Raw genomic sequence first — 17,804 nt, 5'->3', positions numbered from 1 at the left:
ACCTGAGGAAGGAGACCATGAGGAATTGGTGAGAACAGCCCTTGTACTGCGTTGGGATGACTGTCAGGGACTGTGTCCCTAGAGACAAGAGCCCAGAGGAGATGAGGCTGACCAGACACCAGTTTCAGTCTGCATTTCCCTCTGGGTTTTCTTGTGGGTAGCTGATCCAAACCCCCTCTTCAGAGGTGGAGGTTGAAGGGAGGGGTCTGGGGAGTCAACTACTGTTACGGAGAAACAGAGGTTTGCTGCGTGTGCACCTAGGAATTTCTAGCCACTTGTTAGAGGCGAAAGTAAATTAAGAAGCAGGCCATTGTGTCCTTTTATGACCTGTTGACAGTGCATTATAGACTTGTTCATTGATTGCAATCTTTTTTTGTATTTATGTATGAACACATGTCAGTTAGCATGAATTAGCTATGACAATGATTTTCTTTTCAAAGAGTGAACCGTGCTAAATTCCATCTTAAGTATTCGTTAGACCATAAAGACCAGATGACTCAGCATTTGAGTTATTTGTGGTTGCCGTTGTTGTTTGAGTCAGGGAGACACGTGGCATGTCTAGACTGGAATTTGGTTTAGGTTTTGGTGAAACCATTTACCATCTGATCTTCTTAGTGCAAGATTATGCCATGCTGTTCATCCTTGTCGACTTGTTGGCTCATCTGTACATGCGCACTGTGCTGCCTCATAGGCCAAGGAAGCTAACAAACTCCAGGCGCATGCGGCCCCTGGTGCATCTGTTTAACATGGGTCCTGGGGAATCGAGCCTCGAACCAGGGTCCTTAGGCTTCACAGGCAAGCGCTTAACCGCTAAGCCATCTCTCCAGCTCAAGGCTTCACCCTTCTTAGCTCTGTGTAGGCTGTAGTCAGATTCACACATTTCTTTCCTTTGATCCCTCAACTGAGACCAGGGAAGGGGCACAGCTTATGTCAAACACCAGGTTGCTATAAGAAGAACGAATATACCTCTGGTTGAAGGAGGCTTTGTCAAGATTTGGAAAACAACTGTTTGGTCTAGGAGGCCTGGAGTCAGGATCCCTGGCTGAAAGTTGGGTATGACAGACTTGCTTTGGATGAGGTCATCACAAGAAATCTTGCACATATGTAGATACATTATATTATCCACACCCCCTTTTACAAAGCAGGAAACATGGGCAGTGGAAACGACCAGAATGAGTGGACCTCACATGGATAAGAGCAGTGTTCTTTTTAAAAAAAAAAAATCTTATTTTAATACTTATTTTTATTTATTTATTTGAGAGAGAAAGAGAGAGAGGGAGAGAATGGGCATACCAGGGAGTCTGGCTGCTACAAACAAACTTCAGACACATACACCACCTTGTGCATCTCGCTTATGTGGGTCCTGGGTGATTGAACCTGGGTCCTTCGGCTTTTGCAAGCAAGTGTCTTAACCATTAAGCCATCTCTTCAGCCCAATATCAGCATTCTTATCATCTGAGTAGGACTTAATTTTCTCTTATCTAAAACATTCTTAACATTATATTAATATTTCTTTTCTTTTTTTTTTTTTTTTTGGTTTTTCGAGGTAGGGTCTCACTCTGGCTCAGGCTGACCTGGAACTCACTATGAAGTTATATTAATATTTCAGTGGTGCTTACATGCTGCTGTTGTCATGTGTTGGGTGCTAGAAGGCTAGATGTCTGTGCACCGTCAGGGGACTAGTAGAGATGGGCTCTGTAAACTCTTGCCAGAATGTAACCAGCTTAAGTTCCTGTCTTGATGCTGTGTCCACATTGGCTTGACATCTTTGACTTATTTGACTTATTTCAAATCACCTTAGATTTGGGCAAAATAAAGTTCTATTATATAGAGGAATCATGAGGTTGTTGAGGTCTGACTGTCAGTTGTATTGGGATATTTGGCAAGGCATTTACATATACACATATATATGTTTATATATATACATATATAAATATATGTACATATATATATATATAGCTTTTAAAATGATTAGGTATTTGAATAAATGACATACATAATTATATATGCAAGATGACTCTGTATAAATGATTACATATGGGTATGTACACATAATCAGTAAAAATCAATGTCTTCACTAAGTTTTCATTAAGATATGATATATTATTTATATTACATGGCAAATTGCTATAATGAACACTTCTGTAATAATAAAAAAAAATGCCTGAAATTTCTGAAAAAGAGTTTAGACCTGGATGTTCTAGTCTTTTCTAAACATTTTGTGAGCTCCGGATAAATGTACTCATGCATGCACACACAGGGCTGCACAATTTTGACTGGTATTGGTTCCCATAAATGAATCACCAGAGATGCTACACACATTAAAAAAGGACAGAAAAGAAAAAAAAAAAGGGATAGAATGCTGGGTGTGGTGGCACATGCCTTTAATCCCAGCACTTGAGAGGCAGAGGTAAGAGGATCATTGTGAGTTAAAAGCCAGCCTGAGACTACATAGTGAATTCCAGGTCAGCCTGGGTTTGAGTGAGGCCCTACCTGAAAAAACAGACCACATTTTTTTTTTCTTTTTTAAAGGATAGAGTGAGCTAGTTTAGAAAGGTAGTGGTTCTAGGCTAGAAAAAAAAAAAAATTTAACCATAAAAAGGTATTTGGAAAGAATTACCCATTAGTTGATTAAATTGATTATCAGCTTTATTTTCAGAATGGCCTCTTCCATACTTTGCCTAATTAGATAAACAATTGCTGCGTATGAAATTATTCACTGTGGTATGATCGGGGTGGTCATGTTTCCGTCACATCTTCTCTCGAGTTGTTTTGACAAAGCTGGTTTGTTCTTGGTAGTTTGTGCGGTCCTTTTACAAATGCCTGCATTGAAATGAAGAAGCTCTTCATATCACTTGAGTTACTTGGGATTTTATCTCTCCATTCAATACAGTCCTACACTGTAATTGCTTGTGTGGACACAAGTGAGTTCTCTTGGCACATTCTTACTGTTCTGCTCACTGAGGATGCTGGAAGAAGGTCTCTATTGCAGACCACTGCTCTCACGCAAAGCTTTTCCAGCTGTATCTCTTGCATCAACTGTTCATACTACGGTAGCCAAGATCTTCCCGCCAAAAATGCAGTAAAGTGAGGGGTGGTCAGCACAGTATGCTTGGAGTGCCTGGCTGCATTATCCTGTAGTGTCGTATCTGCCTGGTGTTCTCCAACAGACTGACAACAACGTGAGCTGTCAGTCTGTGCCCGAACACAATTAAAACCGAGCATTTGCCACAGACCCCAAGAGTTCCTATCATATACTAGACACACGAAAGAAACATCACAATCAGGAACTCACAGGTCAGTTTTATTCCAGGAGTAAATGGATCATTGTAACAATGGCCCCTACCCCCCCCCCCATCTTGCTAACAGCTTTTTCTACATTAACAAACCCTATTTATCACTTTACTGCACAATGAACCCACAGGGGGTGCTAATTGTTCATTAATTAAATTTTAGCCTTTCAACACTTTTGTATTCTCTAGTGGCCCGGTTTTCAGTGAAGTATACCGTGTGGCCTTTTTCAACTGCCAAAAATTCAAGTTGGTTTTATTCCTGCCATGAATAACATACAGGTATATTTCAGCTCCACTGGCCATCCTTCAGGACTCTTATAAGGACTTGTGACCAAAGTTTCTAGCCTTGGACCAATGCTGACATGTTGGGACAACACTTAGCATATACAGCTGAACATGACAAAATATTGTTACACTGGCCACTTGGAAATAAAAATGGATTTTTTTTTTTTTTTTTTTTTTGGTAGGAAACCCTGCTGGTTTATAGCAGGTGTGTAAGAAACTGTTCACTTGGTGGAGTGAACGTTCTGAGACCCATCATCACAAAGGAACCCTTTTCAAACTTGTTTTGCTCCATGGAAGAATCCTCTTTCCCTCAGGTTTTCCTAGAGCCGGGGTCATGTGAAGACTCACTAGTGATGGACGTGGTGGTCCTGTGAAGCTTAGAGCCGTGGTTATGCAGCTCAGTAGACCCCCATAAGCATGAGTGCAAGGGAGTTTGAAGCAAAGCAGATTTTGCCTCAAGGAATTTCTGCATAGTAAAATGGTGGGTTATATATAGCGTGGTGTTCCGTTGGCATGTGGCCAGTAGACTTTGAGTCAGTCCGTGCTGTTGTGGGGCTTGACTTGGGGATTGAATTAATCTCCGACTTGCCAGTGCGCGTGACTACTGAGGACCGAGCTGCCTACACACTGCTTTTCAAGAAATCTGTCAGGATCACAAGATTTGTTTTGTTTGTGTAAATCACTCAGTCACTTCAGGATTTAAAATGATTAGAGTCTCTTCTTAAAAAAAAAAAAAAAGTAAATTGTAGTTGATTTAAATATATATAGTTGGTTTTCCAGATAGGGTTTCACTCTAGCTCAGGCTGACCTAGAATTCACTTCGTAGTCCCAGGGTGGCCTTGAACTCAAAAAATATTTTATTTTTATTTATTTATTTATTTGACAGAGAAAGAGGGAGAGAGAGAGAATATGGATGTGCCAGGGCTTCTACCCACTGCAAACGAACTCCAGATGTGTGTGCCTCCTTGTGCATCTAGCTGCTAATGTGGGTCCTGGGGAATTGAACCTGGGTCCTTTGGCTTTGCAGGCAAAAACACCTTAACCACTTAACCATCCCTCCAGCTCTTATAGTTGATTTTTAGTCCTTTCTGCTCTTGCCACCTTTATCGGTAACTTAAAAGTAACATTGATTTCCTAATGGTATTAATTTAATAAATTTTAATATCTTGGTAATTCTGAAAGCTTTTATACAATGTGACATTTGATTCAAAGAATACTAGTCATGAGGCAGGCTGAAATGTGTCTGATGTAGACAAGGAAATCAATTTTTTAAAGTATTAGCCTTCCGTATCCACCCTGAACACATACATAGAAGGTGTCTAATAAATGTTAGTTACATGAATGAACAAGCTCATCTGTACAGCCTTCAGTATTTTATAACTAATACATGCTTCTAGCTTAAAATAGTAGAGGAAAAGGAATTGAGGCTGGGGAGAGCTTCTTGGGCAATGCCTGTCATTCTGTCATTATGAAAGGAAAAAGAAACATGTAAAACAACTTAAGGAATGATATCAACCACAACATAGTAACCAGTTGCATAACACACGGCTAGCTATCATTGTAGTTTATGAAGTTGTCGCTGGCCATTAGTAACATAGATTTTTTATTATTATTATTTCTTTTTAATTTTTTTTTGTTTATTTTTACTTACTTGAGAGCGACAGACAGAGAGTGAAAGAGGCAGAGGGACAGAGAGAATGGGCACACCAGGGCCTCCAGCCACTGCAAATGAACTACAGATGCGTGTGCTACATTGCACATCTGGCTTACGTGGATACTGGGGAGTCGAGCCTTGAACCAGGATCCTTAGGCTTCACAAGCAAATGCTTAACCGCTAAGCCATCTCTCCAGTCCCCCCCCTTTTTTTTTTAGTGAGCCAAAAAGATAGGAAACATCCAACAGTTCTCACCCTCCCCTCCTCCAACGCACAGAACTGGAAACTACTTTTCCTTCTGTCTGGCCGCAGCCACCCAGCGTCTGGGTTTCCGTGAGAGAGACGATGACCCCTCTTACACTAGCTTAGTGTCATCCCTTTTCCTCTGAGTTGAGAGGTGGGGTTTGAGGGCGAACTGCTCAAGAATGCACTGTTTTCTGTTTAGTTTGGCGGCAGAGGGATGGAATTCATCAAGCGCCGTCCGTTCCAGTGAACTTTAAGCAACAGCAAACAAAACATTTGTTCTCCTGCACATGCGGCGTGAGTGTGCCTGTGCAAGGAAGGCAACGTGGATGTGAAACCCAGGATCACCCAAGGAGAGCAAATCTTATCTCTAGCGTGGGACTACCTAGGTGTTAAAGGGTTGGGAGGAGGCAAATGAACAAACAAAACAAAACAAAACAAAAACCACTTCCTTTTTTTTTTTCATTATACAGTATTTAAAAACAAAAATCACCCCGATATCTGGAATTCATCTTAAGGCTATGTTTAAAAACTGTGCACCACCAATTCCCACTCCCCCCAGCTGCTGTCATTAATAGGTGGCCACCCCCTTGCTTCCCCATAACCTAACTGTTAATGCATTTAATTGGTCCTTCCAGAACCATTTGGAATATTACCGAATTTGAAAGCATCTGTGGATAATAAATAATTCTGAAGTTCACATTTCTCTTTTGAACGCCCAGTAAAGAGTATTCATTTTCAAGTAGCTAAATACGTTATATGGCATAGGGACAAATCTAATGTGGAGGCATTGATTTAAAAGAGAGACAAAGCAAAAAAAAAAACAAAAAAAAAAACACATGCACAGAAGTTGGATATTATTAAAGTTGCTGATTTTCTTGAACTGTTCACATTCTGACAGAGAATGAAGGGGCGCAATTGTGCAAGAATGCATAATAATTTATTCAGCATGACCTCATCCTTTAGCAATTTAAATCGTTGCTGTAGAAATGCATTGCATAATTTGCCTAGATGGATTTAAATATGATGATGTAAAATCATTACCACGGTGGCATGAATTGAAGTTATAGGAGAAGTTCCCTTGTCATTTGCGTCTGTTGAACACACATTTTAAAATGCTGTTTTTGTTTTGTTTTGTTTTGTTTTGTTTTTCTCTTGGCCTTTGAGTTCACCTGTACATTTCCTTCAAGGTTCTGGGCTTGGGTTAAGATACTTCTCATAGCTAACGAATGAAAAAAAAAAAAAAATCAAAGTACTGTGAATTCTACTCAGTTAGAAAGTTCAGGACTGTTCCAATAGCCTGCTGACCCAAATAAAGACTCAAATAAGGAAAGCAACACAAGCCTGGAAATTTGTTTTGGTCTCGTGTTTTAACCTATGGCTTGACGCATGCAAAAATAATCTATCAACTCAACTTATTATGGATGGTAAATAATGCCCTGGCTGTATTGCTCATGTTTTAAAGGGAAGAGAGGTAATTTCAAAATTATATACTTGGCTTCAGAATTACATAGTAACATAGTTGTCCCAAGGATCCCTGTCTGTAAAGACCCCCAAATTATATCCTAGGTATGATAATTTAATACTTGGAACATATTCAGCATAGATTTATGGTCCATTAATTTTCAGATCTCACCAACTATTCACATTTGATTTTCTTGCTGGCTATGTGAACTACCGTGAGTGCTTCAGGTACTGTCGATTTCCACGGGGCTACTCTTTAACACTCATATTCCATGTGCTCCACTAAAGGAAAGAGAACGTTAGGATGTGTCAATACCGTGTGCATGGTAGCGTGCCAAGGAAGCAAAGGTGTGAAAGCCTTCTAAATGTCTTGGTTTACATAGGGAGCTTTTCTTCCAGCAATGATAAGGTGTCCAAGAGGCATTCACGAATCTTTGTAACACCCCAGAGGGTAGGTAGCAAGAATTATTATCTTCATATCGCAGGTGAAATACCTAGGTAGGGGCAGATTAAATGGCTTGGCCAGGTCACTCTCTAAATCCATTATGAAGCGAGATATAAAACTCCAAGCTGTAGACTTTCTGTTCTTAAGTCATGATGCCTCTGCAAACAGATGGGCCACGCCTGTCAGTACTTGAAGCATCTTTTCCTCACTTGAAAATTAGCTGCTGGGCTGGAGAGGTGGCATAGCGGTTAAGGCGCTTGCCTGCCAAGCCAAAGGACCCAGGTTCAATTCCCTAGGACCCACATAAGCCAGACGCACAAGGTGGCACACATGTCTGGAGTTTGGTTGTAGTGGCTGGTGTGCCCATTCTCTCTTTCTCTCTCTCTCTCTGCCTCTCCACCTCTCAAATAAATAAATAAATAAATAAATAAAAATATGTTTTTGAAAGAAAAGTAGGTGCTGATGTAAGTGCTGTCCCTGTTAAGGAAACCTTGCTGTCTGGCACTTGCACACACATGAGACTGAGTTCCTGAGGAGCCATTAAGGGAGTCCTCTGCCAGTAAAGTGGAGGAACTCAGGTCACAGACAGGTGTCAGAAGCCAGTCTGTCATCCACTTGGCCCCGGGGATAACTAGATGTCTCCTAAGTTGCTGTAAGTGCTGAGAGACTCATAATTTCTTTCATTTTTTTATGTGTGTGTGTGTGTGTGTGTGTGTGTGTGTGTGTGTGTGTTCATGCATGTGTGTTTTTATGTGGGTGCATGTGCCGATGTTCTCATGTGTGTGTAGAGGGTAGAGGGCAAACTTGGGTGACATCCTCAGGAATGTTGTCCACCTTTCTTTTCTTTTTTTCACTTTTTTTTTTTTTCAAGGTAGGGTCTCGCTCTACCCCAGGCTGGCCTGGAATTCACTATGTATTTTCAGGTTGGTCTTGAACTCACAGCGATCCTCCTACCCCTACCTCCCGAGTGCTGGGATTAAAGGTGTGCACTATCATGCCTAGCTTGGTCCACCTCTTTTCTTTTTATTTATTTATTTAGAGACACAATCTCGCTGGTCTGGCACTTGCTTAATTAAGCTAGACTTGCTGGCCAGTGTGCCCTAGGGATCTTCCTGTCTCCACTTCCCCGCACGGGGAGTACACAGCCATGCCTCCACTCCAGGTTGCCTATGTGGGCTTCTGAGAATCAAATTCTGTTTCTCATGTACTGACTGACAGAGCTGTCTTCCAGCTTCTGATAATAGTGTTAACTCTGAGGGTTATTCAGTTCACTCTGCGACTTTACTCTCTCCTTACGTGCACATTGCCCATGATATTGGAGTCCACTCTGAAAGTCCTGGCCCCTAGTTTCAAGAGTGTAGGCCTCTCACTAGGGCCTGCTTAAATGGTATAGACCAAGACTGGGCCATACCCTTCACCCTCTCGCACACATCCGGTTCCTCCTTCTTTGCAACTCATATTTTTCTTTCTGCTTGCTTTCCTCGCACTTGCAAGCCAAAGAGTGGCTGAGACCCTTGGTATTTCTCTTCCGCAGTGACAGGCCATAAGCTTTCTGAGAATATCCTGTTTCTTCGGATGGCTAGGTGGCCCTGCCAAATGTGCTTATGGGTCCCACTATAGCAGCTGGGATAAAATTCCACCCAGCTTTGCTCGCTGCCCCAAGACTGGTACACGAGGGGCTCATGTCACAAAGGCACTTTGTGCTCTGGTGCCTTTTTTTTTTTTTTTTTTTTTTTTTTTGCTATGGAAGACCTCAGAGTATGACTTCACTTTTCTGTTAGTGAGCACTTTCGCCCATAAATATGACGGAACAGGTGCTGCTTTGCTGCTAACTGATTTTCCAGCTGTCCCCCCAACAACACAGACCAGGCAAAAATCTGTTGTTCCATCCTCTCAGGCAGGCTGGAGAGCCACGGAGCCTGGGACCGAGGTCTTCCTTGCAGGATATGGCCATTTCCATGCCAGAAGATGGTCGGGGAAGCCTGGCTGGTTAACAAAGACAGGCCTTCAGCGGCTGGGTGTAGATCCAGTCCTGCATCCCCTTTGGCAGCAGCACAGAGGCCTCTGCAGTGTGGCCAGCCAGCAAAATTAGGAAATAAGGACCTCTTTTATTTACTCAGGCTGCTGAATCATGGGCATTCCTGTCTGCCTGGAGAAAAGTCAGGCGGCTCTACTTTCCAAGAGTCTCAGGAGTGTTGGCGACTTTCATCTGGAGTGTTCACACACTTGTTTTAATGTGCTTTATGGAAATGGTGAAACTCAGCAAGTCCAGTTGCTGTAGAAAAACATCTGCCCTAACTACGCACACACATTTGCATCTTTAAATAGACTTTGAGGCCCCCAAACTGATTTCCAGAAAAGTTTCTTTTTCCTCAACCGTAAGATCACTAGCTCTCTCTAACAGTGAGTGCGAAGTGACTGATCCCCAAAATTAAAGTGTACAATGGGCATATTAAGTACCTCACAGTGAAATGCAGAATGAGTTTCCATAACACAGAAAGATAGTTGTCCTAAGGAGCACTTAGTAAGTGCTGAAGGGCAAAAGTTCATCCAGGATCCAGAGTTGAAAGAGTCCACCTCCGCTTGTTCCATGTTTCAAAAATAAATTGAAATTTCTTTAAATCTTCATTCACATTGTGAGTATGGCAGGAAGTTTAAGTTAATGGAGCTGAGTAACTTTTTTTTTTAAACTTATTGATATTTTTTTTCTAAAAAAACGGTTGTAAACATAGACCCCCTTCATCCCCCACCCCAGTTCTGTTGTAGGTCTTCTGTGGGGTTCTTGGTATCTGGGGACCAGGCGGCCTCTGTCAGTCTCTGCAGGGATGGGGGAAACGTGGCATCTCAGGCTCTTCCCACTCCCCTGGGGCTCTCACAATCTTTCTGTCCTTTTTTTTTTGCGATACTCTCTGAGCCTTGGTGGGCAAGACAGAGATTTGATCTAGGGCTGCTCCCTCTGTAGACTCTGGTTCTCTAGATAACTTTTGAAGTTAGGTAGGGCTCAGAGCCAACACAATCCAGCATCAAGTCTTAGGAAGGCCTGATACCCTCAGCTCATGAACCCTCAGAGAATTTGTTAGTGAGTTTGTTTTGTGTTCCTGGGAGAGGACGTCCCTTTATAGTATGAGCAAATGAAATTTTTACTATTTTGATTTTAAAGCAGAAATCAGCCTCTCAGAGAAGGTTTCTTGTTTTTATTTTTATTTTTTTCAAAAAGTAACAATCCTCATTGAAACTTTCCCCCTCTGCTCAGTCCATTTTATCTCCTGCTTCTAAACCTTACTAATTTTAGAGGTGACTTCTGGGTACTTCTGTTACAAAGACAAATGATAAGGGCAAGAGCATGGAAGATAAGGTTTCGAGGTCTCTTGAAGCCCTGTGAAAAACTTGATCCTAACCTTCAGTTCACTTGACATGTTACTGAAATTTACAAGCTGACAAGGGAACAGTTATGTAATGGGTATAGTCAGATATGGACTCCAGACAAGAACCTGATTTAAACATAGTATCAGGCATTACACCTTTCTGATAAGGGCCTATTGCTTTATGATTCTTTATGCATATATATATACTAACATGTCATATCCAGACATACTTTACAATAAATTCACTCGATAAATGTTCATCTCCATAGTGCATTTCTTATTAGGCTAGCCACATGGTACATTCTTGTCCACTGTTTCCCCAAACTGTGCAAATGAGATGCTGTGTTTAAAAAAAATTTTATTTTTTTTGTTTATTTTTATTTATTTATTTGATAGTGACAGAGAGAAAGAGGGAGAGGGAGAGAGAGAGGGAGAGAGAAAGAATGGATGCGCCAGGGCCTCCAGCCACTGCAAACAAACTCCAGATGCATGTGCCCTCTTGTGTATCTGGCTAATGTGGGTCTTGGAGAATCGAGCCTTGAACCGGGGTCCTTAGGCTTCACAGGCAAGCGCTTAGCTGCTAAGCCATCTCTCCAGCCCCCCAAAAATATTTTAAAATGAAGCAACAAGATTTCAATGTACATGATGAATATGAAAGAGGTTAAGTTTGTACCTAGAATGCTGAACAAATTTGATTTTTTGATTTTTTTTCTAACCAGGTTTATGAAGAACTAGGTCTTCAGTTGTCTTTGTTGGTGGTGATTATTTTTTCTTGTTTCGCTTTTGAAAAAATCATCTTAAATGTGTATTGGGTATTAAGTAAGTTTATCTGTATATGTTCTGCTCATATACACTTTCCATATAAATCATAGCTGGTACTAGCAAACCCTTTCTTGGGCTGGAAGCATGGTGGCTTGCAGTGTCATGAAAATGAGCGTACAAAATCACACGGTTTTGAACTTGCACAGAGGAGTCTTGGTGAGGTGGGCATGGGTCCAGGCTTGGTGTTTGCTTGTTTTCTCAGGGTGAGAGGGCTGCCATCTGGCACTGATACTGAGATGGTCTTGTCATCAGTTTCTAGATGCAGGAAAGGAATGACCCTCATCTGTTTCCTGTGGATAAGGAAGGGGCTGACAATCTAGTAAAATCTTGTTACCTTAAAGAAAGCAGACGTGGAATTTGTTTCATAACACTTGCCAGTTGTTGATTTTATATTCAGCGTGGAGCTTGCAAGAGAACTTCAGGGCTGAAGAATTTAAAAACTTTCTCAATCCGATTCTCACGGACTACTACTAAGCATATTGCAATAATATTCTAAATAAACCATATTTCTGACAGACAGACACACACACACCCTCCCCCAGCTCCCATTCAGGTATTCGCTCTTCTATTTCTGAAAAATATTACCCATTCAGATAGTGAACACTTTTATAGTTTTTTTCTTCTTCTGATTTTGAGTGAAATGTTGGGTTCTGTACTGTAAAACAGGGCCTTCAGAATGTGTTTGAAGAAGGTGTTATTTCCACTTGGATGTTAGACAAGCAACAGAAACAAAAGCACATGGTTTCTACAAAAGCAACAACAGCTAATATAAATATAAGGTAGGGTTTCTTTATGCGAAACGTGCGAAGTTTGTATCTGGCTTGCAAGTCTTGTTTGTCTTCTCTTTGTTACTCATAAATCTTTCGGCATTTACCATAATCATTTATCACTTTTCCTGTTTCCAGCCTTTCACAAGTTGCTTTGTCCCTGCTCAGCTCAAAGTGCGGGTCCTGTTTAGCTAAGGAAGTTCAGGCCGCTGAAGCTTTTTACAAAAGGAAGAAATGGTGGGCCACCTCTTGAACTTTCCAAACAAAATACACTATTAAAATCTGGCTCTTGTGAAACTCTCATTTTTTTTTCTTGATCCTAGCTGATCCTAGTTACATGTAATATCTTGCAATACCTCCTAACATTTAATAATCCATTTTGTGGCCTATGGTGTTCGACTCCTGCAGTTATTGAAGAGGTGCTGGCTGTCTTTCATTACACAGGACATAATTATGATTGTGTTTTCTGTCTTCTTTCATGTGCTTACTTTTTAATATTTTTTTGCTGAAAGCAATAAGGTCTGTATCAATAAGAACCCCATAAAAGATTTTTTGGTCTTCAGGATTGCCACTTTATAAAAAAAAAAAAAAACAAGCAAAAAGCAGAGGGGATTTTTTTTTATTAAATATTAGACATCTGGGTTGACTGCATTAATTTTCAATGATTCCTATAACATTTCCTCTTTTTATTTGGTTCTTCAGATGCCCATGTAATATGCAAATCATTTTAGAATAAATTCAAAAGAAACATTAAATATATTAAAATCCGGATTTTTAATAAAATTGTCAATATGTAATATATGCCTTGCTTCTAAGGAAAAATGATAAAAAGTAATAAAAGGGTAATTTAGACATAGAACTACTTAATATGCTTTTATACCTTACAGTCCAGTAAAAAGTAAATGTAGAATAAAAGCTTTAGGCTCAGATTTGAAAACGTTTCACTCAAATGTTCTCTCCATTTTTTTGTTTTGTTTTATTTATTTATTTTTTTTTTTTTACCCTGAATGGTTCAAGACGGCCAAAGTATTTGTACTTTGTTGAGACGGTATAATAGACTAGCTCTGGAATTCTCGACCTGTGCGTGAAAATCACCCATTGCCTCTCGTTGCAGATGGGGTGGATGTTGAAGACGATCCCACGTGCTCATGGCCAGCGTCCTCACCCTCCAGCAAGGACCAGACTTCCCCCAGCCATGGCGAAGGTTGCGATTTCGGAGAGGAAGAAGGTGGCCCCGGATTGCCCTACCCGTGTCAGTTCTGTGACAAGTCCTTTAGCCGCCTCAGCTACCTAAAGCACCATGAGCAGAGTCACAGCGACAAGCTGCCGTTCAAATGCACCTACTGCAGTCGGCTGTTCAAACACAAGCGGAGCCGGGACCGCCATATAAAACTGCACACGGGGGACAAGAAGTACCACTGCAGCGAATGCGACGCTGCGTTCTCCCGCAGCGATCACTTGAAGATCCACTTGAAGACTCACACGTCCAACAAGCCATATAAATGTGCCATCTGCCGCCGCGGGTTCCTGTCCTCTAGCTCGCTACACGGACACATGCAGGTGCACGAGAGGAACAAGGACGGCTCCCAGTCTGGCTCCAGGATGGAGGACTGGAAGATGAAGGACACTCAGAAATGCAGTCAGTGTGAGGAAGGCTTTGACTTCCCCGAGGACCTTCAGAAGCACATCGCAGAGTGCCACCCCGAGTGCTCCCCCAACGAGGAGGACCGAGCGGCCCTCCAGTGTGTGTACTGCCACGAGCTCTTTGTGGAGGAGACGTCCCTCGTGAACCACATGGAGCAGGTGCACGGGGGCGAGAAGAAGAACTCGTGCACCATCTGCTCCGAGAGCTTCCACACCGTCGAGGAGCTGTACAGCCACATGGACAGTCACCAGCAACCGGAGTCCTGCAACCACAGCAACAGCCCTTCTCTGGTGACAGTGGGCTACACGTCGGTGTCTAGCACGACCCCAGATTCCAACCTCTCGGTGGACAGCTCGACCATGGTGGAGGCCGCGCCACCGCTGCCAAAGAGCCGGGGGAGGAAGCGGGCGGCGCAGCAAACCTCCGACATGACCGGCCCCTCGAGCAAACAAGCCAAGGTCACGTACAGCTGTATTTACTGCAACAAGCAATTATTTTCTAGTCTCGCCGTTCTGCAGATTCATTTGAAAACTATGCATTTAGATAAGCCCGAACAGGCCCATATTTGTCAGTATTGCTTGGAGGTCTTGCCCTCGCTTTATAACCTAAATGAACATCTTAAGCAAGTGCACGAAGCTCAGGACCCGGGCCTGATTGTTTCGGCCATGCCCGCCATAGTTTACCAGTGCAACTTCTGTTCTGAAGTCGTCAATGACCTCAACACCCTCCAGGAGCACATCCGATGCTCTCACGGATTCGCCAACCCCGCGGCTAAGGATAGCAATGCATTCTTTTGTCCCCATTGTTATATGGGCTTTCTCACTGACTCTTCCCTCGAAGAGCATATAAGACAGGTCCACTGTGACCTCAGTGGCTCCCGATTTGGGTCTCCAGTGCTTGGGACCCCAAAAGATCCTGTCGTAGAAGTCTATTCCTGTTCCTATTGCACGAACTCGCCAATATTCAACAGTGTTCTCAAACTGAACAAGCACATTAAGGAGAATCACAAGAACATCCCCTTGGCCCTGAACTATGTCCACAATGGGAAGAAACCCAGGGCCCTCAGCCCGCTGTCCCCTGTGGCCATAGAGCAGACATCTCTTAAGATGATGCAGGCAGTAGGGGGCGCTCCCGCCCGTCCCGCAGGGGAATATATCTGTAATCAGTGTGGTGCTAAATACACGTCCCTGGACGGCTTTCAGACTCACCTCAAGACTCATCTGGACACCGTGCTGCCCAAGCTCACCTGCCCTCAGTGCAACAAGGAGTTCCCCAACCAGGAGTCCTTGCTGAAGCACGTCACCATCCACTTCATGATCACCTCAACCTACTACATCTGTGAGAGTTGCGACAAGCAGTTCACGTCGGTGGACGACCTGCAGAAGCACCTGCTGGACATGCACACCTTCGTCTTTTTCCGCTGCACGCTCTGCCAGGAGGTCTTCGACTCGAAGGTGTCCATCCAGCTGCACCTGGCCGTGAAGCACAGCAACGAGAAGAAGGTGTACCGCTGCACGTCCTGCAACTGGGACTTCCGCAACGAGACGGACCTGCAGCTGCATGTGAGGCACAACCACCTGGAGAACCAGGGCAAAGCGCACAAGTGCATCTTCTGCGGCGAGTCCTTCGGCACCGAGGTGGAGCTCCAGTGCCACATCACCACGCACAGCAAGAAGTACAACTGCAAGTTCTGCAGCAAGGCCTTCCACGCCATCATCCTGCTGGAGAAGCACCTGCGGGAGAAGCACTGCGTGTTCGAAACCAAGACCCCCAACTGCGGCACCAACGGAGCCTCCTCGGAGCAAGTGCAGAAGGAGGAAGTGGAGCTGCAGACCTTGCTGACCAACAGCCAGGAGTCCCACAACAGTCATGACGGCAGCGAAGAGGACGTGGACAGCTCGGAGCCTATGTACGGCTGTGATATCTGTGGGGCCGCCTACACGATGGAAACCCTGTTGCAGAATCATCAGCTCCGGGACCACAACATCCGACCCGGGGAAAGCGCCATCGTGAAGAAGAAAGCCGAGCTCATCAAAGGGAATTACAAGTGCAACGTGTGCTCTCGAACCTTCTTCTCCGAAAACGGGCTCCGTGAGCACATGCAGACCCACCTAGGCCCCGTCAAACACTACATGTGCCCTATCTGCGGCGAGCGGTTCCCCTCCCTCTTAACCCTCACCGAACACAAGGTCACGCATAGCAAGAGCCTCGATACAGGAAACTGCCGGATCTGCAAGATGCCCCTGCAGAGCGAAGAGGAGTTCTTGGAGCACTGCCAAATGCACCCCGACTTGAGGAACTCCCTGACAGGGTTTCGTTGCGTGGTGTGCATGCAGACTGTAACCTCCACCTTGGAACTCAAAATCCACGGGACCTTCCACATGCAAAAGACAGGGAACGGGTCCTCCGTGCAGGCCACCGGGCGCAGCCAGCACATTCCAAAACTGTACAAGTGCGCATCCTGCCTCAAAGAGTTCCGTTCCAAGCAAGACCTGGTGAAACTTGACATCAACGGGCTGCCCTACGGCCTGTGTGCCGGCTGCGTGAGTCTCAGTAAGAGCAGCAGCCCGGGCATCGGCCTCCCACCCGGCTCCAACCGGCCGGGCTTGGGCCAGAATGAGAATCTGAGTGCCATCGAGGGCAAAGCCAAGGCAGGGGGACTGAAGACGCGCTGTTCCAGCTGCAATGTCAAGTTTGAGTCCGAAAACGAACTCCAGAACCACATCCAGACCGTGCACCGAGAGCTCGTGCCAGACAGCAACAGCACACAATTGAAAACGCCCCAAGTGTCACCCATGCCCAGAATCAGTCCCTCCCAGTCGGATGAGGTAACTTGCCTTTCTAATGTTTGCTATTCTTCCCTCCTCCAGAAACCTCCCGCTTTCTGGTTGCACTTGCCACAGCCTTATCTATGGTCACATGCCAAGAGATGCATAGGTTCAAATGCAATGTTCTTCTCCCCCACCCCACCCCCACTTCACCCATAGCCATTAGCTAGTGATTACTTGTATCTTGATAAGCAGGCTTTTGGCTTGAATGGTGCAAAATAGGACTAATTCCAGTCTCCCTAGGATATTGTCTTCTCTATGACTGAAGAGACCAGTGCTCATGCCAACACCGCTGAGATCTGGAATCTCTCGGCATAGCTTCACCAGCGCGTTGAAATCCCCAGCTATGACTTGTGTGTATGGCAAAGAGATAATGACCCAAAAGTAAGATAATAGAAGCCAACGTGCTGGCTTAGAGTCAATTAAAAAGAATATACATACTAGTGGATAATAAATTTGGTTGGAGTGTCTTTTTTTTAATACCGTACTGTCAACACTCGCTGTTTTTTCTTTTTCTTCTGGGTAGTGGGGAAAAGACATTCTCACAGCAGGATTTTTTTTTTTTTTTTTAAAGAGCCCTTCCATTTATCTGTTTAAAAATAGTCTGTTTCTGAGTCTTCACCCTCTGGTTCCAAAATTCTTGTTTATTTCCCCCTCTCGGCTTCAGAGTCCTGGAGTCTCACGTTTCCTTTGCCACAGCGAGTTCAAGAAACAGGTTCATTAACAATGCGTAGTTTTGTATGCACCATTCCTAGGAGCGGAGCCGAGGAGGGCTCCTTTGAATGCCATTTCTTTCCACTTTATCACCTGGTTTCTAAGCTCCTTCCACTTCCTTACCTACCCCTATCTGGAGATCCATCCAAATGAACACCCCAGGGACGTTCTTGTCCCTCCCAGGTGGGGTGACTGCAGTTTGCTTATCATGTCTCTACACTTGCGCCCTCTTGGAGGGCTCCAGGCATCTCCGTGCAGATAGCCATCAGGCAGCTGGGA

At 43.9% G+C, this 17,804-nt stretch overlaps 1 protein-coding gene across 3 annotated transcripts in view; it reads left to right on the top strand.

Annotated features, from left to right (window-relative positions):
- The window catches only part of Znf521 (zinc finger protein 521), a 321,006-nt gene that overhangs the window by 131,520 nt on the left and 171,682 nt on the right, over positions 1-17,804 (top strand). For all 3 annotated transcript variants that reach the window (XM_045134887.1, XM_045134889.1, XM_045134886.1), the window contains one exon: positions 13,453-16,811. In XM_045134887.1, coding sequence (XP_044990822.1) covers positions 13,453-16,811 — 3,359 coding nt within the window. The remainder of the gene's footprint in view (positions 1-13,452; positions 16,812-17,804) is intronic.

The sequence above is a fragment of the Jaculus jaculus genome, chromosome 15 (genome assembly GCF_020740685.1).
Source record: "Jaculus jaculus isolate mJacJac1 chromosome 15, mJacJac1.mat.Y.cur, whole genome shotgun sequence".
Taxonomy (NCBI): domain Eukaryota; kingdom Metazoa; phylum Chordata; class Mammalia; order Rodentia; family Dipodidae; genus Jaculus; species Jaculus jaculus.
This window is presented reverse-complemented; position numbering and strand designations above follow the sequence as displayed.